The sequence below is a fragment of the Pseudorasbora parva genome, chromosome 2, assembly GCF_024679245.1.
Source record: "Pseudorasbora parva isolate DD20220531a chromosome 2, ASM2467924v1, whole genome shotgun sequence".
NCBI lineage: Eukaryota > Metazoa > Chordata > Actinopteri > Cypriniformes > Gobionidae > Pseudorasbora > Pseudorasbora parva.
Window position 1 is genome coordinate 51,278,426 of NC_090173.1, and position 27,052 is coordinate 51,305,477.

Genomic DNA, 27,052 nt, shown 5'->3' on the forward strand with positions numbered 1-27,052 from the left:
TTTACTTGTCTGCTCCCTTACTTGTCTGCTCCCGCAAAACAATTATTGTTACATTATTTAATCTGTATCATATACTGTGATGTATTTTCTCATGTAATTAATTTGAAATTTTGATTGGGCTATATATGTTGCATATAAATGACGTACTGGAGTCAGCAGCAATGAGAACAACAAAGCGTCATCGTGAAGACTGTAAACAAGAGGAGGAGATGATTCTCACATGTAAATCTGTTCCTCAAAGTCAGCCAGTGACTCACTGCTGATGTGCATCTGTTTGCTCAGCTCGTCTCCTCTCTCAGATCTGCTGTTCTCACAAACACACACACACACACACACACACACACACACACACACACACGCACGCACGCACGCACGCACGCACGCACGCACGCACACACACACACACACACATTACAGTCTGGTACTGGTTGAACAAAAAATCGCAAGGAACAGAGTCATATTTCACCTCAAAATCAAAAAAACAAAAAAACAAAGAGAAATGTTTTTGAATAAAGAAAATGCTGCCTATTTTTAGGACCCATATGATATTTTTACATTGTTGTCATTTTTATGACAAACACATTTCTCCTCCAAAAGTGTACACATGAAAACATGAGAGCATTAATGACCCACTTAATAAGACTTAAGTACCCAGATTTAAGTACAAAAATATTTAAATGTATGTTTATTACTTAAGTCTTTGAAATTGTCACATTCAGGACAATGGAAACGCATCTGGCAGTGTAAACTTTATTAAATAAATTAACAAAAGAGCAATCTGAGTGAAAAGAGCACCGTCAACACCAGACAATGAGCAAAGTGAACTGAGAGAACTCAATGAACAAAACAAGGATCAGGTGTGTGAAACCAACGGAATAATGCGAAACCATGACAACCAATGAAAACATACAAATCAAGAAACAATAATAAGGAAAAAAAGCTTCATGAAAAAAAGTCCATGGAAACAAAACAATAACTGAACGTGGCAGAAATATAGTCCAAGTATACTGATAAAGAATATATGATAAAAATAATAATATTACACATTTGTAATGATGAAGTAGCAATTTAGTACATTCAAAATCAACTATGTAAAGGCCCACTGAAGTTCTTTGAAAACATGCAGCATTATTCAATGTGTTGACATTATTTCCACTAAACAGGAAAAGTCAGGGACATAATGAACAGCTCCCCTCCATATCTCTTTAAAATACTGCATTCTGTACAGGATTTAAATGGTCCAATAAGTTTTCTGGTCAGCATAAACTCATCATACGATCCACTCTGTGTTATCGTGTCTCTGGATCGGAACTGCCTCAGATCATGTAAGACTTAATTCGCCCCTGATTTCTTCTGAATCAGTCCCTATCCCCTTTATAGTGCACTATGTGCCATGCACCAGGTAGAAAATAGTACATTTGTGAACAAGTGACTGATTTAAGCCGCAGCTTCAGCGTTTAGAAATATACAGATTCTAGAGAGCATTTGATTGGACAGAAAATCTCATAAGAAATGATGTCATCAAAATCATTGATCCATACTGGCGGAAGTGAGAGACTATAAGATCTGAACGCTTATACACCGATCAGGTATAACATTATGACCACTGACAGCTGAAGTGAATAACACTAAGTATCTCATCATCAGCAGCACCTGCTAGTGGGTGGGATATATGAGGCAGCAAGTGAACATTTTGTTCTCAAAGTTTTTGTGTCAGAAGCAGGAAAAATGGGCAAGCGTAAGGATTTGAGGGAGTTTGACAAAGGTCAAATTGTGTCGGCTAGACGACTGGGTCAGAGCATCTCCAAAACTGCAGCTCTTGTGGGCTGTTCCCGGTCTGCGGTGGTCAGTATCTATCAAAAGTGCTCCAAGGAAGGAACAGTGACAACCGGCCACAGGGTCATGGGCGGCCAAGGCTCATTGATGCACGTGTGGAGCGAAGGCTGGCCCGTGTGGTTCGATCAAACAGACGAGATACTGGAGCTCAAATTGCTCAAGAAGTTAATGCTGGTTCTGATAGAAAGGTTTCAGAATACACAGTGCATCGCAGTTTGTTGCAAATGGGGCTATAGCCGCAGACCAGTCAGGGTGCCCATGCTGACCTCTGATCCTGCCGAAAACACCAACAGTGGCACGTGGGCATCTGAACTGGATCACGGAGCAATGGAAGAAGGTGGCCTGATCTGATGAATCACGTTTTCTTTTGTATCACATGGATGGCCAGGTGTGTGTGTCGCTTCCCTGGGGAACACATGGCCCCAGGATGCACTATGGGAAGAAGGCAAGCCGGCTGAGGCAGTGTGATGCTTTGGGCAATGTTCTGCTGGGAAACCTTGGGTCCTCCATCCATGTGGATGTTACTTTGACACGCTCCACCTACCTAAGCATTGTTGCAGATTATGAACACCATTTAATGGAAACAGTATTCCCTGGTGGCTGTGGCTCTTTCAGCAGATAATGCTACTGCCACAAAGCAAAAATGGTTCAGGAATGGTTTGAGGAGCACAACGAGTTTGAGGTGTTGACTTGGTCTCCAAATTCCCCAGATCTCAATCTAATCGAGCATCTGTGGGATGTGCTGAACAAACAGTTCGATCCATAGAGGCCCCACCTCGAAACTTACAGGACTTGAAGGATCTGCTGCTAACATATTAGTGCCAGATACCACAGCACACCTTCAGGGGTCTAGTGGAGTCCATGCCTCGACAGGTCAGGGCTGTTTTGGCAGCAAAGGGGGGACCAACACAATATTAGGAAGGGGGTCATAATGTTATGCCTGATCAGTGTATCTTCTAAATATGATTTTATGTTTTGAGGTACAATAGCTTATAGATAACCTTAAGGTTATTATATAGCATATATGATATATAATATGTACATATACAGTATTACAAGTCAAATATGATACTTTAATATCAAATAGCAGTACAGTTAAAATCAATATGCAGCATGTGCTTTTAGTATAAAAATGATTTAAGTGTAAACAAGACACAAAGTCTCTCTTTAACTTAATTTCATGAATATTGTATTATCTGCAATTAAAATTTTAAATACACAAGTTTATTATCTGCATTAGTGATGTGTCTTAGATCTGAAAGCATGGTTTGTAATTCCTTAAGAATAAGGAGATCATTTTGAGCTTGCATCTATCCATCTCTTTCTTCCTTGTTTTGAGTACAGCTGGAAATTACAATTCTGCCACCTGCTTTCCCAAACTAATTCACACGCTTTGAAACAACCGCTGAAACAATATTGTGTGGGGAATATATTGATGGCAAAAACCTGCGCCAAAAAACCTGTGTTCACAAACTGGCACGTTTACACTTAGCTTTGCTAGTTATAACAGGAGCGTTGTAGTTTGGTCGAGCTGTATCAGTCTCAGTGTAGACGAGTGTAAAGTCAAACAGCACAGGGTGTGAAAGAGTCTGTTGTAAACTCACATAGGAAGAGTGGTGCAGAGAGAAGAGAGGCGAGAGAGAGTCAGTCCAAAGCTCTCCAGACTGTGTGACTCCAGCCAGCGCTCTGAGCTCTCGTACGCTTCACCGCCCTCCCTCCGCTTCTGCTGAACATCAGGGATGATTCACAGCTCAACGGCTCAACGGTACAGCAGTGAGTGAGCAACAACAACAGCTTGATGATCATTTCATACAGCAGTGACACTTAGAATATAATGAGCAAAGTAATAAACCAGATAACAAGCCACCAGCGAAACGATGTTAAATCAATGCAACATTAGGGATAAGATTGATGAGGGATAAGGGATGAATTATTCTACTTGACGATCACCTGATCTTCTTTGTTTCTGGTTTTCTTTGCAACACATCATGTGTTTTGGTAAACACTGTTAAAAAGACCACAAACTCACATAAGAAGCCAAGAGTCCAGGAAACACTGATCCCCATAATGGTGACCAAACATTTTCAATAAATCTTCAACATATAAACATCTGTCGGTTCTCAATAAGAGCTTCTGCTGAGATCTTGGGGTATTTATTGTCTTCTTTTATCTTCAATTGATTTCAGGCTGTTCGAGTCAGCTGTAGTTGTTGTGTTTCATTTTTCTGAGAGTGCAAGCATGAGGGTTAACCAACATCACATTGTATCGTCGATTCAATGCCATTACCATTGATTTTTAGATGAATTTTTTAAAAGAAAAATGTCAACATTAATTGCGGCTTCAAACATTCAATGCAGTTAACGTTGACATGATAACATTGTTTCAATGGTGGATTGCTTTCTGGGAACTGCATGATTATTGGTAAAATGTAAAATAAATGAAGTCAACATTACATCTGAAGTTTGGGTTTGTCTGAAGCCCATGGTGGAATGATCACTCGTCTCCATGTGGGACGCACTGCTCTCTGACCTACAGACCGTTAAAATAAGACAGGTAAAATGGCTCTTTATAATCTGCATATGAAGCACAGATGAATGTGGAAATGTGAGGCTGAATCTAGGCTAACAAGGCTAATAAATAAGGGATTCCAGCCTGTGACAAGTGCTGTGTGCTCTGTTAGACACGTCACTTACACATAATCCATACGATCTGTAACAATGCAATACTATCGCATATAAAAAACATGTTTTACTCACATAAGTGTGCTGCACCCTTCCTGGGGCTACAGATGCAATGACACATAGAGGCGGCGTTTCACCCTTATAATGCGTCATTGATTAGAGAGCCTCGTTTTCTGGGCCTGGTGTCTATAAAATCTTTTCTTTGACTAAAAATTATGTTTTCAGCTCAGAAACGTACAGGATATTCTTATATTATCAAAGGCTCAAGGGAAAGTTTCTTAATTTATCACCCCTTTAAATATTAACTGATGGTTGCAACCATGTCACTTAAAGTTAATCTTTTAAAAATTATTCTTTAAAAATGTTGCTCAAAATAAACAAGAATGTTCCCAAAAAACATGTGAGTTTAATGGGAACAGGGGTGAAAAGGGTACAAACATGTAGTCCATTAAGCACAGTCAGACTTTTAGCATTTAATGCCATTTAAAATACAATTAAATATTGTTGTGTGAGAGAGATTAAACTTTTTCTTGTACTCAAACCAATACCCTGTCCACTTAAATGTCTCCATGTAGAATTTGGTGAGCTTAATAGGTATGTTCACCCTAAATGCTGTTCTTTTGAACCTTCTTAGTCCTCAAGGAATCCTGAAAAAAAAAAAAAAAAAAATCATCAGAAAAGTTTCTTGAATCTTGATCATCAAATCAACATATAGACCCTGGACCGCACAACCAATTTGTGGCGATAGCCAACCATGCATGGGTCAAAATGATCCATTCTTCTTTCATGCCAAAAATCATTAAGATATAAAGTAAGGCTCATGTTCCATAAAGATATTTAGTCAGTTTCCGACCATAAATATATACAAATGTATTATTATTAATAGTAGTACGCATTGCTACGGACTTCATCTGGACAACTTTAAAGGCAATTTTCTCAATATTTAGATTTTTTTGCACCCTCAGATTCCCAAATAGTTTTATCTCAGCCAAAATATTATCCTATCCTAACAAACCATTGCCTACATAAATGGCAAGCGTAATTAATCATATTCCTATGTATAAAACGCAATTTCAAAAGTATACCCTTATATATGTGCTTTGTGGTCCACGGTCACATTTTATGATTTTCTGGAGGATCATGTGACTCTCCAAACGTTTGCTTTGAACAATAGTGGTTATTATATTGTTTGGTACTTTTATGTTTTGTTCTTTTGTTTAAAAAAAAGCTCTTATGTACTGACTATAAGCACTATAGCTACAAAGTATCCCTATATTATTATTATATAGTTTCCATCTCGTGTATTTTAATAGGCATATGTTAATTGAAGGAACAGTTTCTGAAAGGAGATTATATACCCATATCTTGTGATTTTACCGTAGCAACGATCCTGGCTATGCAGTAACTATGGTATTTTGCATGTTATGAATGTTTACCTTCACGCGCTCCTCGCGCTGTTTGTTCTGAAGCTCGAGCGCGCGTACCGGTGTAGTTATGATCCTCGCGCAGAGATCGGTGAACGTCCTTGTGCGGTTCAAACAGCTACGCTGTGTTAGGAGTCGCCATAGCGACCAAATGAGCCATTCTTGCTGAGCTCCTGTTGACATGTTCATGAAGCATTATTAATTCAAGCATCACTGTTTATAGCTTGGACTTAAAACTCAGGGTACTGAACGCTCTCGCTGAGAACAGGTGTGTACTGTACACGGTGGACAAATGGTCGGATGACACTTTGCAGTCCAGTTTCCCAGAATCCATTAGCAACTCCACAATATCATAACACCCTACTAATATGTGCACTAATATCTGAAGACAGACAGACAGACGACAGACAGATGGATGACAGGCAAATTATATAGATGAAGATAGACAGATATATAGATAGATAGATGACAGGCAAATTATATAGACAAAGTAGATGACAGACAGAGACAGCAGATAGATAGATAGATAGATAGATAGATAGATAGATAGATAGATAGATAGATAGATAGATAGATAGATGATATAGATGACAGACAGACAGACAACAGGCAAATTATATAGATTAATATAAGATATATGACAGACAGAAAGATAAAGATAGATGACAGACAGACAGACACAGATAAATCAATGCATAGATGACAGACATATACACATGATAGATGACAGACGATAAATAGATGATTGATAGATGATAGACTGTTTGTTTGTTGTTGTAGTAAATGTATAGGATTTTTAATCTTCATTTTTAGGAAAACCATTAGTCGGATCAGCTTGAAAAGATATAGAAGCTTGAGTCAGATCAGCCTAAAGCACTGAGCCGAGTGTGGTGGTTGTAGAGTTAAGCTCTTAGAGATGAAAATGTAGGGTCAGAATAATAAGCAGTTTATTAGCATTTCAGCAAATCTCCTTCCCAAGCCAACTTAAGATCACTCCATCTCTTCCAAAACTCACCTTTCAGGAGACGTCAGCCAACCCGATGTGAGTAAACGTCTCATCCATTTGATGGCAGTTCATAAGAAAATTATAGGTTTGACTTAAATGTCACACAAAAAAAAACAGGTCCATGAGCAGAGGAAGTCTGCAATGAGAATCCTCCTCTAGCTCAAAAAGGGTAGCGGGCTGATGTTTTGAATATTGCCAATTAAACTGCTCGTTGCTAGGCAACCATACATCCCATGCTTCCAAAAATTACTCGAAACACAATTAGCCACAGACTCTTCATGCATGCAAAGTTAGCTGATTTTCTGTCATAGGGACAGAAAGTAGAGCAATAGTTACAACTGGATACCCAATAAAGTAAAGCTCAGTTGAACACAAGCAGTCGACCTTCTTTTATGCCTTTTATTGAATACAGTGAGATACTGAAACAAAGAGTAGCAGAGAAAACAGTTGTCTTGCCAGTAACATGAATCTGTTAACAGTAACTGTGCACAAGGACTGCTAACATCCTTTGATAGATAATACTGTTACTCATACATCTGTTTCCTTCCCTTTTGAAATCATAAATAAGCTTTTCATTACCCTTATACGTCATTGATGTGTTCAATACCCCTATGCTTTTTTTTTTGTTTGTTCCATTTTATGATGGGTTTCCAAAAATATCCAGAGCAGAAGCAGTCTTTAGTGTGGAGGTGACGGCGTCCACCGTTGTTCTCTCAGTTCACATTAATTTAGGTCCCAGTGCGATACGTCTTTTGCCGAAAGCAATTGTACACATCTTGCCCAAATGCAGGTGGGAGTTTATCTTATTTTAACAATTCTTCAATCCAAGAGTTTATGCTCTTACCCTATACATTTACGAGAATCATCTAAAATTTGAATAAATATATCTCATCTGTTTGCCATTCCTATAATGAATATGAACGTTTCCGAGGAAAGTGCAGTCTTTCGAAGCATCAATGAAATTAATTTAGCTAAGAATGTAAAGGCGACTGTGAGCATATGACCTTGAACAGAAAAGCACATTCAAATAAAACCAAAGAAAAACACACACTAAGAAGAGATTTGGTGAAAAACAAAAACAAATTTTGGGCAAAATGTAACCTTCATAATCACACATCCATCATAAATAAAATACAGTTCTGGTTTCGTTCCATTTGTAAGGAGACTCTTACACAGTACATTTACTTTCCAAAAATTGGGGAGTGCTTCTAAAACAGAGAAAAACAAAAACAAAACAGGGTTGATGTAACAGGCACACATTCTTGAGCTCCTTTTATTCAGTGTCGGATAAATAAAACGCCATGACCGCAGCATTTTAAATGAAATGTCCGTGATCAAGGCAGAACATAATTTACAGGGCACAAATTTTGTAATGGTGAGAAAAAGAAAGAAGGAAAAAAAAACCTAAAATAATGAGGTAAGGAGTTTGTTTTTGTAGTGCTTCACCTATTGAAATGGCTATACCGCACAGTGCTCCTCTAAAAATGAACTCATGCCCTTCGCATTCATACAACACAAACAGGTTTATGGCACATTAGCAAATCAAACCAAACAAGTAAAGGGCTCTGTAAAATCCAGAGATCAAAACAAGAAGAGATGAACGGATGTAAAGTCAAAGCACGAACACATCCGCCTGTGACTCAACTGAACTCGCCCCGTAAATTGAGCGAGGTCAGGCGGGAGTTTCTTTTGGTATGACGTCAAATTTAGAGACACGTCCATCAATATCGGAGCGTGGATTAACAGCACAGAGGCACAGCCTTGCAGGGTCCTGACCGGCAGTCCTGGAGCGCTCGCCTCGTGTAGTGAGAGATCAAAAATGTCCTTAATACTGTTCCCTTTTACCGTTTTCCCTCTTTTGAAACAGTGCAGTGTCCTGGCCAGCTCTTGAGCCACTAGAGAGAATGTGGGGAGTCCCATTGTGACCCCTCCCGGTGGACTGATCGCCCAGCCCAACGGATCTCTGCCCGCATTCTCCACCAATTTCTCGTCCTTCCTTTGCCCGCATTCTCCACCAGCTTCTTGTCCTTCCTTTGCCCGCGTTCTCCACCAATTTATTGTCCGCCCTCTGCACAAAGGCAGGGAGCATACATGTGCGTGAATCTCTGCGAAACGTAAACGAACCGAAAGAACTATATTCCAAAGTAAAGTAGCACTTGAAGCAGCCGCTGTGGATGCACTCAGTCCTTTCCGGATGGTACTTCAACGCCCCAATCCTTTGGGTTGAAACTCAAAGGTGCAACATAAAGACAGCACAGGTTTAACTAAGCACAGGTTGGGCGAAGGGGAGCAAGTGGTCGGACGCACTCGTATGTAGTGTGTGCAGTGATCGTCTTATTAGTTTTGCAGTTTAATGAGTTATTATACCATATAATACCATCCCCTGTGATCGCCCCTACTCGATGTGTGCCGTTACTTTCCGTTTCACATTGAACACCCCAGCTATCCCAGCTGGGACCGCCCCCTCAGCCAGGAAGACAGACTTTTCCCGCAAACAGGAGCCCCACTATTGTGAAGAAGATGGAAAGCACGAACAGTACATAGGAGGAGCCCACCACTGTGTTGTTGGGTAATTTGTATGGTTGTCCTCCTACTTCATTGATGTAGAATCCTATTGGGAATATGAGGGCGGCCATACAAAACAAGATCACTGTAAGAAAGAAATAAAGAAAGAAAGCAAGTGTTATTATCAGTTCAAAAATAAGATTTTACACATACAATAATTAGGAGAAATCAAGGTGGGTTGATTAAAAACAAATCTGCAATTACAGGGAAAAGACAACAAGGGCAGAAAAAAAACTCATTTGGTCCATAGAATAAGTGAAAGACAATTATATATTTAAGAAAACAGTGTCTATTTAGAATAAGTGCTAATACCTCGTCTTGTTGGCAGGTATTTACACTAACAGAGGCTATTTACACTAACTCCGCCCCTTGATATCTGGTTGACGCAAATCAAGATTGAATTTGCCCTTTGCAGAACTCGCGCTACTCCCTTTTCCAATAGCATAGAAGATCAGAAAAGTATTAATTCTCAATAAAAATGGAGATATTTGAAAAGTGGAAATAAAGTGTCTAACGTGTGTTTAATAAAGTGTCTGCTGGTTAGAGTTAGGGAGGGCTTTATTGTCCCAATAAGGTAGAATCTATTTAATAATTTGAATACATTTAATAATCATTTATACTTTGATATTATTGCATAGTGTAATGTAAAAACACTGAGGTGCAAATAGTATTTGCCAATATAAGTATAAATACCAACAACTCACTTTGCAAAGAAAATACTGTTTTTTCAATCTATTGCCATTTTCACGATGCAAACAGCTGCTGCCTTAGGAAAAACAGCTTATTAACAATTTCCAATGTTTGACCAACAGGGGGCCCTAAAAACCCCAGGGTATGTTCACAAGATCACTCTAATTTCAGATTTTTTATTCACCAAGATAAGAGTTAGGGCTGGCCATCATTTGGATTATATTATTTTACTATTAAATATTTTGTTCCCAGTTTAAAATTAAGGATTTTTAGTGTTTCGTATTTAGCCTTTCATGTTATCTTTGTGTCTCATGAAGTGTAAGCATAAGAACATTAGGAATGTTAATTGTGTCTAATTTCAACTTCAGTAGCAAATACTAGAGTTGGTGTTTTTGGTATATTTGTCATTCCATGAATCCGTTAAAATGGACAATTTCAATTACTTGATTTATAATTTCCTTATGACATTTGTTTTAAAAATTCTATAAGATAAAGCATCACTTCCTGCATTAAACAGCATGCGCATCTGTCAAAGCGCAACAGGGCAAGATGCTGTAATGCTTGTGCTTTTGTTTGAAGAACTTATAAATATAAAGCACTCATGTTTCAGACAACTTGGTTCATGTACCTTTCCCACAGCAGTTTACTCTTGTGTCCTCTGCTATTTTACATATGGGTTTTGTCCATAGAAATAGGGTATTCACTACTGTAAAGCAATGTAACTCCCTGATGGTTTCAGTGCATGTGCAGATGTGCCTAACCAATATTAAAATTCGTAGTTTTATCCAAAAAATTCAATTCATCAATTTTATTTATTAGTTGTTGGAGCCCAACTTTAATAGTAGAATAAAAATAAAAAGATATATATTTTGTTAGGTTTTATCTGAAGATTACAAAGCTATATTTTAAGACAGGACAAAATATGCAGAATGAAAAGCAAAAAACATTTCCACTAAAGCCACAGAGACAAAAATCTAGTAACACCATGCACTAATTAGGTGGTATAGTACGAGTTTCTAACTCTCCAACACTGAATGTGAAAGTGCTGTGAGATGTGATATTGTGAAAAAATTGTACTGCTGGTGGCACTAAAGATGGATGATAAACCAGATTATATCTCGATCAAATTTATGTTGATCACAATGATAAGCTCTGTACATTTTAACCTGATATGAATTACCGGACCAGTCTATCACACAGCAAAACTGAACCTCCGAAGAGGTGAAATTGTTTAAAAAAAAAAGGTAAAAGTCAATTACATGGAAGTGGTTTGGGTTTCTTAAACGATTCAAAAGTGCAGATTCACACAGAACACTCATTTGGAGTTGAAAACAATGGTTGGAAAGAAAAAAGCAAGGTCTTGAGACCGTTTTACTTAAGCACCACTTTTTTAAAAATTTTTTTAGAAAAAGAGACTCTGCAAAAGATGCGACCGCAACAGTCAAATACGTCCATCTAGCACTATAACAGAAAAACAAATGGAAAAGTAGCACAGCAAAATAAGGGAACATTCTGTGTGAATCAGGCCAAATAGTGTGCAAAATACCAAGACGGGAAAACAAAACAAACCTTTTCCATCACCACAAAAAGTACCATCCCAGTGACAACACCTAAAGTACACAAAATGCTGTTTTTCCTTTTAAAATTTCCTTTTAAACCTCAATCATTTCATAGATGTAAAACCAGTGCATAGTTTATACTTTTTGAACTTTTATCTAACAGTGACCTTTTGTCTTCAAATACTTGAATTATATGTTTGCTGCCACTATTTTAATAAGTTGAAAGGCAGAGAAGGTAGAAAAGCATGTTTGCACAGTTCAAAATGTATGTTAATGTTATTCTAAAATGTAATTAAATTAATCTGTCTTTGTTCAATATGAACCTTTCTATCAAAATGTGGGGAGTGATCATATTTTTGCCATATCGCCCAGCCCAATGATAAACCCTGTCTAAACTCTACCATATGCTTGCTCGACCCCTAATTTCAATAGCAAGGGTGAAAAAAACATGTTGACTACAGCAAAGCCCTGGAATGTCTATTCCCAATCATAAACCTCTGGGTCCATCACATTTAAAACGGACCTCCCTCTGACCAGCGTGATAACACTCAGCATGGGTTCATGTTAGCTTGGCAGAAAGGCTTTTAGCAAGATAAAAACAGACACCGCTAATAGATGCCTGAGTGCAGTCTCGGCTCAATCTTGGTGCCCATAAGCAAGATAATAGCATCTTTCAGCAGAATGCAGCACTGCAATTAAACACAACGGCCTTGAGAGAAGTGCACGGATCTGACTGAGGCTGTGCGTGTCAGCATTAAGCATCTGCCTTTGAACATTTATTGCATAAACCACTTTAGTTGGACTCTGCTCTTAGACACACACACACACAAAGGAGTGGGTTAAGGAGATGAATGGTAACTAGGCTGTGGACAAAAGGTCATGCCCTCAGCGCAGAGTAAAAAAAAGCACTTCCTGCTGTGGTAAATGTCAGACTTCCACTTGGTTCATGCTTTAAAAAACAGAATAACATGTTCCATGAAAGGGGTGAGGTGCTTTTTTGAGCACAATGAAGCAAGAATAATTGAATGGATATAGCGGAAATAGAAACATGCTTCGGCCCTGACACATTTATGTTGCTAGCAGACCTGAGTCTATTTCTGTTGGGCGGATTGACGCATACAGAAATTAATTTGGAAACCTACAATACAACACTACAAAGCTTAATGATATATGTAATAAGGGTTAATTTTGAGCTATACTGTATACAATTAACTTATACAGGAACAAAAAAAGAACCATTATATATGGTAAAATTATATATGAATGGTATATCGTCCTATCAATCCTATATTTTTTAATGGGGGGGTGAAAAACTAGTCAATCTCATGTCAATCTTGAGTACCTATAGAGTAGTATTGCATCCTTCATATCTCCAAAAAGTCTTTAGTTTTATTATATTTATAAAAGAAATATAGGCTGTACCTAGTCGTTCCAGAAAAAAACGAGCGGCTGGAGGCGTATCGTGTGGGCGGAGCTAAAGAATGACGAGTGCGCACAAAGCGGTGACGTCCTCAAGCGTGGAGATTGAGAAACTCATGGCTATCGATCAGATTCAGCTAATACAGATAATGATCCAGAATCAGATTCGGAGGCAGAAATAAATTGAACAGGAGAAACAGCAACAGCAGGACGTCCGTCTCTGTGGTATGTACTGTATTTAGTGGCCTGTCAACATGTGTGTGTTTACTCGCAGTTTATGAGGACATGATTCGGTTTATGGACTATTGTATGCGACTAAACCTTAGCAGTAGCAAGCAAAAAGGTTTTGCACGTCAGACTAGTGTAAAGTTATACATAGAACAACATTGGAGTCCATTAGCGCATTTAAATGACGAAGCACGCGATCGTGTCGTTTACTGATGTTTACTCACATGACGACAGCCGACAGCACAGACATTTGAAGCAGTTTTACTCACCGGCTGCTTCCAAAGCAGGACCGAACCTTTATCGCTGGGACCGCTCCGTCAAAACCACACTTCTTTGGTATGATTTGGTGAAGTCCTGTGACAGCGGAAATCCACTTTTGTGACGCGACTGAAGCCTGATGTTGTGAAGCTTCCCATCATTTCTGCGTTCAAATCGGTTCAAATGCAGCGCTGCCTTCCCGGAATGCTGTGCTGAAGCGTTGAAGTCGTTCGACGTCACCCATAGGAATAAAGTGGAGCGCGGCGTGGACTATAACGACATAAGTGTTCACGGACCTCCAGCTAAGAGTGTTTATGGGCGTGCATTTCCTCTCTCGCTCTAGTCACGCGCGCGCACACCCTACCGGGAGAAGAGCCCGTACGGCCCATACAAGGACCTTCCACTCTATCGACGCCAAGCCGAGCCATACTCGAAAAAAACTCTCTGAAACTTGTGAGAAACCGGAAGGAGTATTTTTGACACAGAAATACTCTATCAAACGTCCAACATTAGTTTTTGAAACTTTGTCTATGTTTAGGATGGGAATCCAAGTCTTTAACAGTGTAAAAAGCTCAGTATGCATGAAACAGCATTTCACCCCCCCTTTAAAGTAATGTATCATATAGGCCTATACTGGGTAAACCCAGCCTGATCTGCCAGCGATTTGATTTCGCCCGGCAACTCAGTCTAGAAACCTGTACATTAATTTCTACTGCTGCTGTAACACTTTTGTGGGAACCAATCACAGACTGGCTTATCCACCTGGCATGCTATTGGTGGGTTTAACACGATTACAGATGGAGAAGCGATGGGTTGTTGCACGTTGATCACGCCTCTTGTGGTCTGATTAGTTGAAGGACTATCCAGTTGCATACACACTGTAAAAAATTCAACTTATATTTTGTATGACAAATTCAGCTTTTAAAGTTTATCCAACATGAAAAAAGTTGAGATAACTCGGAGTCAATAGTTGTACAAACTGTGTTTAAGTTGACAAAACTCAAAAATGTTCTGCAGCTGGTTGCCTTAAACTTTTAAGCTAAGTTTTCTCAACAATGTTTTTTTTTTTAACAGTGCAGTTATTCAAATATTGCTCGATAATCACGCCTCTTGTGCAGCAGAAAATACAGAGCAGACTCACCAGACCAGTGTTCAATCTTAAATTGAGCTTGGTCTGGTGATAGCCAGACAAATATAGGCCTAAACTCACACACACAAAATACTCTTGTTGTAACATTACGCCAGCCTTGACACTTCAAATGAACCAATGTTACATCAACAACATTAGCGGTTATGAAGGCTGTCTCTGTTTTACTTTTTATTTAATGTTGTCCAGCAGTGGGAGTCTGAGCAGACAGCAGTTAATGTTTACGTCTGACGCACCATATGCTGAAGCCACAGCTGCGGACATGACAGCAGCCGCTGAGCCGAGAGTGTAACCTGGTCAAACTGGGCGTGGTGCGAGGGGACACAGGGGGCTTGTGTTCGTCACACAAAGCTGCTCTTTCAGGTTCGGCTGGCTTGAGGCCAGTGGCAGCTTTAGCCCAGACACCTGTGTTAACCTCACCTGGAGCCCAAACACTTGCGCAATGAGCTTTAAATGGATTATACACAGGTCTTCGAGCATGGATGTGGAAACATTGTGTAGGTACATCACATCTAAAACAAGATTTTAAAATATTTGCAGGTTATTTTTGCCAAGCAGATTTGCAAGAAGTCCCAAGTACGTCATAGATGTCTTAATATATTAGATACTAGGGCTTTCTCGATTCATTGATTAAATTTGGAGTACATAATTGTAAAAAAAAAAAACCTCAATTGCAAATTTGCCTGCGTCAAGTAACCGCCAAAATACTGGAAGTGGTAGATTTCACTAACGAGAATCCATGAACCGCATTATTAGACTAATGCTGCACAACGCATTAAAACCATTTAAAAAAGCCTACTGTAGATAATGCTATTGAGAATTCACAAAGGCAGTGATTCAATTAAATAAACATGCCCTGCGGGTTTAATGTGCTTTAATTATTTACATGCGTCTCAGAGTGGCTCCGTTCACAGTAAATGCTGCACCACATAAACGGTTATCATTTACATGTTTGAAGCGCGTCTTCAAACTACATCTCTGAGTATGCTGTGAGTTTGGGTGGCTTATAACATTAATCTGGGAACACAATGTGCACTGTTTCATCAGATTTAAGATTTAAATAATTCATAAACTAGACTAGAACTGGCAAAAGTGATGATTATAGATGTGCCAGAAAAACAGTAAGGAGACATTAATTATTTATTAATAAACTAGTGTTTGAGTCTGCAAAGATAAAGCTGACGTGGCTAGTGGACACACCATCAGAGAGAAATGCACCTTTTGTAGCAGACGTTAGTGATCTTCTCATGGCCCCTCACAGACCGACTTTACCACATCCTGAAGGTTTTGTTGTTTAGTAAGTTTCTATTTTTTTATTACAGGTCAACTAACCCTCCTCTTTTTATCTAGTGTTTATTCGACTATTAGGGGATAGCCCTATAAAATATTCCCAACTTTTTAAACAGTTAAATCATATTAGTTGCTTAGTCATCACAAGTATGTGATTTACAGGTGTGATGTTACTGCTTTTGAGCAGAATTGCCAATTGTTTGGCAAAGTCCATGGGTGCTGCTGACACAAAAAACTGAACATTTTGAAATATTCAGAGCATTTGTTCTTTTTTCATTCTCTAATTGAAATGTTTTAAACAAAACATGGCTGGGAATGTGTCCTCAATATAACTCCACATCCTGTTAGTTTTTTCAGGAAATTACATTTTTTTTTGGTGGGAACTGATGGTTTTGTGGTATTTAGTCTCATTTTAAAATAATTGATAAAGTATTTATGGGTTACACTATTTCACAATGTCATTGTTACATTGTAACTATATATTCATGTGTTGAGTAATAATTAGTAACTATATGTACTTACTATAGGGGTAGGGTAGGATTATGGTTTGGTTGAGTGTTAGTTGCGTGTAATTAAGCATAATTTACTCTTACTACTATGGTGCATGTAACATATATAACAAGGACATGTAAAATAAGCTGTTACCCATTTATGTTTTCCCTACAATGAGAAAAAAAACAACACAGAAAATAATTACCTATGCGGATAGTTTTCAACCAAATATTTGTGTTTTGCGGCGTAGCAATCCTGCGCTATTTTGGTAAAGTATCAGTCTTCAAATGTAACCCCCGATGGAGAAGGTTATGATCCTATCCTGCGGAGGTGTTGTAGTTAAGGAGCTGTTGCTCTTTTAAACGCCGTAACTACCGCCCACACACGAGGATAGAAAAAAAACACAAGTGAGTCACCGAGGTTCAGAAGCGGTAAGCGGATCCTGGACAATTGGGACTATTTCTCTCCCGTTACCATGGCAACCGTGCCACTATGTACGCGATCCTCAGTAAAATGACTTCTCCATTCAACAGCATCTCTGTGCATGTGCTGCCAAAGACCATTTCATAATCACACGGTGCTTGGCTATTGTGACACACCAGAGAGCCAATTATACATTTGGGGCTTTTGATTACACAACGGAGACGACAGGCATAATCAGGAGCTAATCTGAAGTTTTGCATCAAATTAAAAATAGCTTTTGTTTAAAGCAGTCACTCATGCGGCGTGTTCAGGAGAGGTATAACTCCTAACTTCCTGTCTGCTTTCTAGCTCAGGTGGTTTTAGTTCTCTTCATCTGGCGGGCGATTAAATGGTGATCAAAATTTTATAGACTTGGATTGAAGGAGCAACATGAGCCATATCTCGAATATCACAGACACCTGCTTTTACCTCAGTGGGATTGCGTACCTGTAATATAGTTTCCTTTCATTTTTCCCATAGGCATTTGAAAAAGGGGTTTTTAAAGTGTTATAAGCCATGTTATAAGCCAAGTCAACCAGTTACGAGGTGAACCACAGCATTACCAACTTCTATTTGAAGCGAAAATATGCATTTGAAAATACTCTGAAGACTATAAACTTGAACAGTAACTACTGAAGGAAAGAAATACAATCCCCTGAATCACTTCAAATTTACATAATTGAACTAAAAGACTCATTTAAAAAGACTCATTTAAACCGTTAAGGCCCACTAGGCACTTGGTCTAAACTAATGTAAAAGAAATTATATTTACAAACTTTTAAATAGTTTAAAAAGACTCAGACTTAAAAAGTTTGGTAACACTTTAGAATAATGGTCATTAGTTAACATTAGTTAATGTATTAACTAACATGACCTAACCATGAGCAGTACATTTGCTACTGTATTAGTTCATCTTTGTTAACGTTAGTTAAAATACAGCTGTGCATGGCTTCTTCATGTTAGTTCACGGATGAATGTTAAAAGCAACCCAAACACAGCATACCCAGAGATGTAGTTTGAGACACGCTTCACACATGTAAATGATAACCGTTCCCGTGGTGCAGCACTTACTGTGAATAGAGCCACTCTGAGACACACATAACCGACACGCATGTAAATAATTATTAAACCCGCAGCCAGCCTTATGCAATAGTATGATGGTTTTAAAAGGGTTTAAATACATTGTGCAGCCTTAGAAAGCAGTCTAAAAATGCGGTTCATGGATTTATATCAGTGAAATGCACCACTTCCAGTTTTTTTCTGGTTTCTCAACACTTTGGTTGGATCATTGCAATCAAGTATTCTTTAAACCGAGTACTCACATTTAATCTAGGAATCGTGACGCTTGTTTTAATTATTTTATGGTAATTTATGTTTTTCACCATGATTTCATTGTTAAACTACTATAATAAATAATTTTAAATAAATGTTTGACAAAAGCATATTCCGGCGATAAACCTCAACTCACCTTAGGTCTGTCTTTAAAATTTTAAGTAATTGTAAAAAAATAAATAAAATAAAGGCATTTCTCTATGGTTTTTACTTCTGGAACCCAAATGTTACACTTTTGTAGACAAAAGTATAAACCCTGCCAACGACACCTTAGCAACCACACAGCAATGTCTTAAAAACCAGTCCAAACGAGCTATGGCTGTTATATTAAGGTGATGAATTTGCAGCACTGTTAACTATGGCTATTTCTCACTTTACTCTTGAATGCTTTGTATCCTGAGAGGAAGTTTAAATGGAAGAGTTTCTTTATAGGATACACACAGGGTTTGTAAGCTAACTTGAGGGACAGAGAGAAGAAAGTTAATAGTGTCTCCAGTGAGCGAACACAACAGATGCTACACACATGCTCGACAGACACACAACACCTCAGCAGCCCCATTCAAGCCCAAACCACAGAGATCATCCATCTCACTGACTGCTTACTTGTGTGCAGGACTTTAAATTGGTCGTCATTACATATTCCCTGCAGCTGGGAACCAACACCTCAGTTGATAGGGTAAAACTAATATTTCGTCATGTGTAGCTCCAGCTGAGCAATGGTTATGTCTGTGAAATTACTTCTTTTCCAAGTAAGGTCCTGCACATTTTCAGCTTTTGTTTCACTCTTTCTGCTAGAACCATTTGTGCAGAGATTACAATGTCGGTCTACTATGACCGATAGAAAAAAGTCTTTGCAGATGTTAAGTTGGGAGTATGTGCGAGTGTAAAGAGCATGCGTAGTTGGAAAAAATATTAATAATGGTTGTACAGTGCTGGTGATGACATTTATGTTGGTCACACTGTTCGCATACCCTACTGTACGATAAAAAGAAAAGAAAAGAGGTATACTGTGGGTTTCAGAAGTGATGACAATTCCCAACAAACTATAATGTGTTTAATTTGTACACCATACCTAACTAGAGTAAACTTAGTAAAAACTGATGTAGCCAAAATAATATGCGAACAGTTCCAAGTACTGACAAAACCACCTTTAAAAGTTATCCAAATTAAGTCCTTTGCAATGCATTTTACTAATAATATTAATAAATGCTTGATATATTTACGGTAGGAAATGTACACAATGTCTTTATGGAACATGATCTTTACTTAATATCCTAATGATTTTTGTCATAAAAGGTAAATAGATAATTTTGGATAAACATACAATGTATTATTTTTATGACGGGTTATGTGGTTTCTGCAGCCCTAGAGGTAGCCAAAGGAAATGCAATCAGTTTGAGACATATCAAAATGTGAGTTAAATGATTTTTTTTGTTGTTTTGGAAATTCTGAACCATATCACTGGTAGGGCTGGATGATATACCTAAAATATGATATCTCAATATATTTCCAAATTTGACGATAATCGACGTACAGTAGAGACCAAATGTGATGTCTGTAGGGGATATTTGTTTTTTTATTGACCCTACAAGTTAAATTATATTGTTGCAACCCTAGAATGATTTGAAACAATATGTTAAATTGTTCTCTGATATCTGCATAGAGGCTTTGTGGCTTATTTAAAGGCAAAAATTGTCCAGATACAGTTTTACAGGTCCATTTACAACCCTATAAATTGTCCCTAGGATGTAATGCTCTGATTTTGCCTTATTTGGAAGAGTCATGAATATTAATGTTGAGCTCGGCTCTGATTGGCTTATTTCAGCAGCTCAGAGCAGTTCAGCTTGTGTGTCCTGACAGAACACAGGAAAAGGACTATCGATGTCGCATGAATCTTAATGTTCAACGATATTATGTAATTTCACATTGTTTATTCGATTATCACGATAATATTGCTAAGTGCTGCTGTGCTGAAACTACACAAATCTTTGGTGGGCGGGTCAAAAAAGGCAATGGACGCGAACACGAGACTCGTCACTCACTTCCTGTGAAGGCGATCCACCTGGCGTACTTTGTGGCTTCTCTGCGCCAGTGCGAGGCCACCAGCAGGCCACAGGTGACTGTGAGGGAGATGATGCCCATGATGATGAAGAAGAGCGTGGTGACCCACTCTGGGGGGAGTCGTGGGGGGATGCAGGTTCGGTCTCGGCCGTGAATGGTCTGACATTGACGCACCAGGCCCACGGTAAGAGCTCCTGCAATCACAAACAACAACAACGTCAAGTCAACACACAAAAACCTCACAGGATCTGCTCTTTATCAGGGTGTTTAGCTAGGGACTAAACTAAAACATGGCACACGAGAGAAACACAAAAACAATATAGCCGTATAAAGGAGGATAAAGTTCTGCAGGAAATCACCTGCACCTGTCAGACGCAGTCCCTGAGGCTGTGCTTGCGCAGCTGTACTCAAGCTCACCATCAGACGGAAAGGCTGACATTTACATGGGTTTAAAATAAATTTCACTGCCTGAAGTGCTGAAAAGTGCTGAAAGCACACTGCTAATCATCGCTCATTCATTTGTCCGGGTAAACAATTTGCTTGTCCGGAAAAAAAAAACGATTTTTGTGTTGTACATATAATTTATTCTCATGTTCAGTCAAGCTTTGACATTTAAATTTGCATTTTTACAGATAAAAATAAATAAATAAAAATAAATAAATAAAAATAATTATATATATATATATATATATATATATATATATATATATATATATATATATATATATATATATATATATATATATATATATATATAATTATTTTTTATTTTATTTTTTTATTTATTTATTTTTATCTGTAAAAATGCAAATTTAAATGTCAAAGCTTGACTGAAATATAAATATATATATATATATAAAAAAAATTGTCCAGATATATTTTTATCATAAAACCATCCTCATTGGTTCCCCTCATCAGATAAGATAATCCACCATAACCTGTATTACATTTTCCAGACAGGACATTCCTCTGTCATCCATAGTCACCAATCTCGGTGTTAGGTTTGATCCACACTTAACCTTTGAGGCCCACATTAAATATCTTTGCAAAACATCCTTTTGTCACCTCAGGAATATATCCAGACTCGTCCTTCACTCAACCTTCTTGATGCTGAGAAACTTGTTCATGCCTTGGTCTCCTCGAGACTGGATTATTGTAACACTCTTTCTCTTTGGGATTCCTAGCAAGAGCATCCTGAAACTAGCCTGGATGCTAGCCTTGCCCACAAAATTTTTAGGTCGGGCGGTTCGGTCTGGCGTCGCTCCATAGAGGAGTAATTATCCCCGAACAGAAACTGTTCAGACCAATGAAATCATCAGGGCGGGCTTTAGACGATGACGGACAGATGATAAACAGTAACGTAATCATCACGTCATCAAAGGGGCTTGGGTTATATTTGTTTGAATCCTAAACAGAGAGCTTGTTTGTATATGCATTCACCTTCACAATTTCTCTCAGAAATGATGATCATGTTGGGTAAGTACTCTGTGTATCATTAAATTATTCTATTTTTTTACAACACCGGCAAAGATCGTTTATTCCAGCCTGATTCCAGCGCGCGTGCAGACAGGGTTGCAAAACCCACCAACTACTAGCCCTAAACAATAGCTTCTCAGGGGGGTTCTCTGGGGGGAAAATGGAGTCTGGGGGGTAAAATGTGTGTTATTTTGGCAAGGTTGCCTGCTAAAATTCGCACTCATGGGTCTATATATCACATAATAGTCGCTTCAACCCGCGGACATAGAAAACAACCCGCGGGAAAAAAAACACGGACTTGGCAACACAGTGCAGTTGAGATGTGTTGACGTCGCTTCGTTGCTCTGATTGGTTGTTGGTCTATCCAATTGATGTCTTTCCTGGTTGGGTTGAAACACGCCTCATAATCACAGCCCAATGGAGCAGTTTCAGACTCATATTCTGACTAGAATTGAGTATGACCACGTCAGGCAATCCTGAAACTCCAGCACATTCAAAACAGTGCTGCTAGGATCCTGATGAGAGTGCATAAATATGAACACATCTCACCAATTCTTCAGTCTCTACATTGGCTTCCTATTTCCGCTCGGATCGAGTATAAAGTTTCCCATTGGGGACAGAGCCTTCTGTGCCGCTGCTCCACGCCAGTGGAAAGCCCTCCCTGAACATCTGAGGGCTCCACAAACAACTGATATTTTAAAAACGGGACTAAAAACGTACCTGTTTAAAAGTCTTTCAATGTTTAAATCAATTAATTATTGTTATTATTTTCCTCTCTGAGATTTTCTATTAAATGTAAAGTGGTTTATAAATAAAATGTATAATATATTATATATGGATCATAAGGGCGCTGAGCTTCGCACCGTGCCTTTAAAATTAGAACACGTTTAATGAGTGTACACACACCGGCGGCAGCATTCAGTGCCTGTCCGCGGCCACTCGGGAAGTTGTTTAAAATCCTGCCGCACCACAGAGTGCGGCTCATCTGTCAGTCAATTCAAAATTGAGCTTGCGTGTATATAATGTGCGCCTCAGGTGTCGGTGTGAGTGAGATTCTGAGGCGCGGGGCTGAGCTTCGCGTACGTCTTCACCCGCTTTAGGCACAATCGGCTTCAGAACGTGCATGTAAACGCACTCAAAGTGTTCTTTTCCTCTCTAGGCAGGTATTTTTTTAGGTTTATTTATCAAAATGTTCTTTTATATATTGTGTGATGTTCTGTATTTCGATCGCGGCTTTAACATGTTATGAGAAAACGGTTTATTAATGTTTATCCACCACATTATCTTTTAGGCTTTTTAAACCTATAGCCTATAATAAGAAAGCCATTGTCAGTTCGTCTGTCAGTTGGCAGGTAGTTTTGGTCGCTTTATTAAAAGTTGTTGCTGTGTGCAGTGTGTAAAGGAAAATAAAAATAGTTTTACCCTTCTGCTGACAGTGTGGTGCCCCTCCCAACACATTCACACACACAGAGATGATTCGACTATCAGTCGACCATAGAGAGAGTCGACAATTCTGATTCGAATGTCTAAATCCTTAGTCGAGGACAGCCCTAATATATATATATATATATATTCTTTCCAACTTTACTAATTTGAATATTCAAAACAAATATGCTTATTAACCATTAATACTTTTATTTAATGCAATTGTAATTTTCAGTGTAAATTATATTATACAATTATTCAATATTATACAATTATTGTCAGAGTAAATTATTTATTTTGATTGGTGTCTATATTATTATTATTATTATTATTATTATTATTATTATTATTATACAATTATTTAATTGAATTTGGATTAAAATTTAAGAATTTAAAATGGAATAGAATTTAATTAATATATATATTATATATATATTATATATATATTATATATATTATAAATATATAATATATATATATTTAATTTAATATATATATATATAAACAAACAAAGTATGCTTCGGTTTCATATTCCATTTTAAATTCTTAAATTTTAATCCAAATTCAATTAAATAATTGTATAATAATAATAATAATAATAATAATAATAATAATAATAATAATAATAATAATATAGACACCAATCAAAATAAATAATTTACTCTGACAATAATTGTATAATATTGAATAATTGTATAATATAATTTACACTGAAAATTACAATTGCATTAAATAAAAGTATTAATGGTTAATAAGCATATTTGTTTTGAATATTCAAATTAGTAAAGTTGGAAAGAATGATACTTTAAAACATGAAACTTAAGTGGCAGTAGGTGGCGGCAGGTGACCATCTTGATGAGCGAGTCATTGAGTCATTCATTCAAACGATGAAAAGCAATCAGTGTCACATTTTATGTCGTGATGGTACTCAGCACTCTTGGTCGTGTATGATGTTGCTTAACTGTACCATACTGTTACAGATATAAAAACTCCACATTTATTATTTACTATCAATGGCCATGAACGCAGAATAATTTTCGTGTTTAAGTAACTCCCTAGTAATTTGTTATTGATGTTTTAATCAGGATACTTGTCCAGTCAGGCAAGCAAAATGCTCTTTCACTCGCCCCTTCCAAAAATCCACAAGCATTAATGTCGAGCCGAGTGATATTATACAGATGTACTGTAAAAATTCTGGTAGCACGATTAAATTGCTGGTATACTACACAGCCCTACATTACACCCATGGTCTGTCTTCACAGCCAGCTAAATCCTTATGATGGCTTTACAGATCACACATTGCCACCCAAACAGATTAACCAGAGATTAACCTGTAAGAGATTGCATATTAACCTGTAGTGCTCAGGCACACAATCCAGTTAAGACCATACACAAGGTTTAATGCGTTACAAACAAAAAATGCACTATAAAAATAATTACTATCCAAATTATTTTCTGCCATGGACCATTTTTATTTGCTATATTTCCTTCCATGCCTACTTATATTTATTTATACTATAAATACATTTCTATAAATATTTCTATAAATATATGTACTTTTTTTCATGAATGTATTTTGTGTAATATTTTACCCGATTTAGAGCTACACTTATTCACTTTTATGTTTTTTCTTAATTTTCCCCCCACTATATGTTTAGATTTTTTTTTGCTGCTGAATTATTCACTAATCTAATTTATTCATCATCTAGTGTATAGTAGGGGTTGAACGACTTCCATTTTTTAAAAGTCGACATTTATGTGATGAAAGTCGAGTCGAAGTCAACTAGTCGCTGATGATGTGATTAATAAACAAATAAGCTTGAACCTCGAACGAGACGTGAACGCGGGTCTTCTTGAGCGCAGCTGATATGGCTGCATGTCAGGAATGGTTTATCATGTTGCGCCCTCTATAGGCCAGCGACTAGTTGACGTCAAGCTTAAAGCGTCATCACAGAGCATTAAGGTCGACTAGTCGATTAGTCGACTAGTCGGTGCAACCCCTAGTGTATAGTAGTATTTTTGTCTCTGAAAAAAAAATAGGAGAACATTTTATATATATATATATTTTTTTTTTAATTTGTTGTTTTTCTTTATAAAGAAGTTGTCTCTGTTTAGTAGATTGTGTTTAACTCACAAGAGTGATTATCAGTTCAACACACTGAGGTATAGAAATTCTACATATAATTTTTAAACAAAACTGCATTGGTATCAGATTGGTATCGACTGATACTCAGAATTTTAAATATCGGATCTGAAAAAATGGCATCGGTGCACCCCTAGTCAAAAAACAAATGTGGGTTCCTTTGCATACAGCTGATGTTTTTTTCTCACAAAGAGGAAGAACAAATAATGTTGAAACCAGAATTTTTTTCTATCAACACAATTGCATAGAATATACCCGAGCTACATTAGTGTTCTTTTTCCTCAAAAGTTCACGTGCCTATTTCTCTAAAAGTATTAAAGATATCTTAATATCCTTTTAGATTCTCATTCGTAATACATTTCTTTTTAGTAATAATTTAAGGCCATTTATGGTTCACACCCATATATGGGAATCCCAATGTGACTTCATGTCCAAATTGCTGAATTTTAAAAAGTTTCAATGGTCAAAAACCAAATGTGGGTGTTCACATAAGTGTTCAAAGAAGACTGTCTAAAGAATAAATAATGTTGAAACTAGAAATTTATCTTGTCAAAATATTAAATTGTTTTGATTTCTTCATATGGAAGGACCCTATAGTGGTGAATGGGAGGCTACAGCAAATAGGACTCTAGCTTTCCCATTTGCTTCCCCATGACTTTCTAGAAGAAGAAAAACAATCTACTGAAGGATCGATTACAGAGTCAGAAGAGAGAAAAGGAGGGGAAAAAAGGAGTCAAATTTACCCTTGCTAAATCACAGTCTGTGAAAGGGGTCCATTGGTGTTTGTTGAGTCTGGCACTGAGGTAAGCGTTACTGTCAACTCATAGAAATTAAGGTGTGCAAGTGCTGCGGCATTGGTGGAGCAGAAATAACAGGGCTGGGAAATACCGTAACATTTTGGGTAGTGATGAAAAAGCAAAATGCATGTACACGAGATATATAAAAACACATCCGCAGCAGATTACATATTTATAAGACAGCAAAAAACTAAAAGGACTTTACGTACAATCTTAAACATGTAAAAATACCACAGGCACTGCACTACTGTACAAACATTTATACAATATATCAACAAGTTAAACACATTAATTGCTTTACCAAAATTACATTAGAAAATATACAGTATATAAAAGTTTCCTTTTTATGAATGTGCACCAAAAAGGACTTACCCCTTTTCAATAGCCTTCTCTCAAAGGCGCACAACTACACGTAAAGGCACACGTTTGTTGTGTTTTGTTGCAGAGTGAGCCGGTCTTAACACGTATGGTATGTTACTCATGCTTGAACAGTGTTAATTCAGCCCTATATCATTTGTGTTAAAGTCTACATTTAGGTCTAGAACACCACAAACTTGTCAGAAAGTACAAATTAAACAAACATTTTTTATCATGTGTGACTGATGAGTTTGATGGAGCAGGTAAGTTAATTTTCAGATTTAGGGACTGCTTTATTGTATTGCATAAATGTAACTATAAAGTTACAGCATTACTTTTTTCAGTCCAAGAGATAACATCCGACTCGGCATATTAAGTTACTGATCGGATAGCTGCCTGTTTCG

The 27,052-nt window shown here is 37.6% G+C and overlaps 2 protein-coding genes across 8 annotated transcripts in view; both read right to left on the bottom strand.

Moving 5' to 3' along the window:
• The window catches only part of vwa3a (von Willebrand factor A domain containing 3A), a 44,895-nt gene extending 37,806 nt beyond the window's left edge, over positions 1-7,089 (bottom strand). For 2 of the 7 annotated variants that reach the window (XR_010899013.1, XM_067423830.1), the window contains exons 1-5: positions 6,957-7,089; positions 5,954-6,114; positions 4,290-4,365; positions 3,441-3,562; positions 221-304 (exon numbers count right to left, since the gene is read on the bottom strand). Coding sequence is in view for 6 of the 7 variants with exons in the window: in XM_067423830.1 (XP_067279931.1) it covers positions 221-304; positions 3,441-3,562; positions 4,290-4,343 (260 nt within the window). In the remaining variant the exon portion in view is untranslated. Of the gene's footprint in view, positions 1-220; positions 305-3,440; positions 3,563-4,289; positions 4,366-5,121; positions 5,165-5,953; positions 6,115-6,956 lie in introns of all 7 variants that reach the window. The other 5 variants (XM_067423850.1, XM_067423835.1, XM_067423865.1 and 2 more) reach the window with 5 other exon arrangements.
• Positions 7,090-7,326: 237 nt separating this feature from the next.
• mosmoa (modulator of smoothened a) overlaps positions 7,327-27,052 on the bottom strand; it is a 48,064-nt gene continuing 28,338 nt past the window's right edge. The window contains exons 2-3 of the mRNA XM_067423878.1: positions 20,432-20,644; positions 7,327-9,597 (exon numbers count right to left, since the gene is read on the bottom strand). Coding sequence (XP_067279979.1) covers positions 9,413-9,597; positions 20,432-20,644 — 398 coding nt within the window. The 3' untranslated portion in view covers positions 7,327-9,412. The remainder of the gene's footprint in view (positions 9,598-20,431; positions 20,645-27,052) is intronic.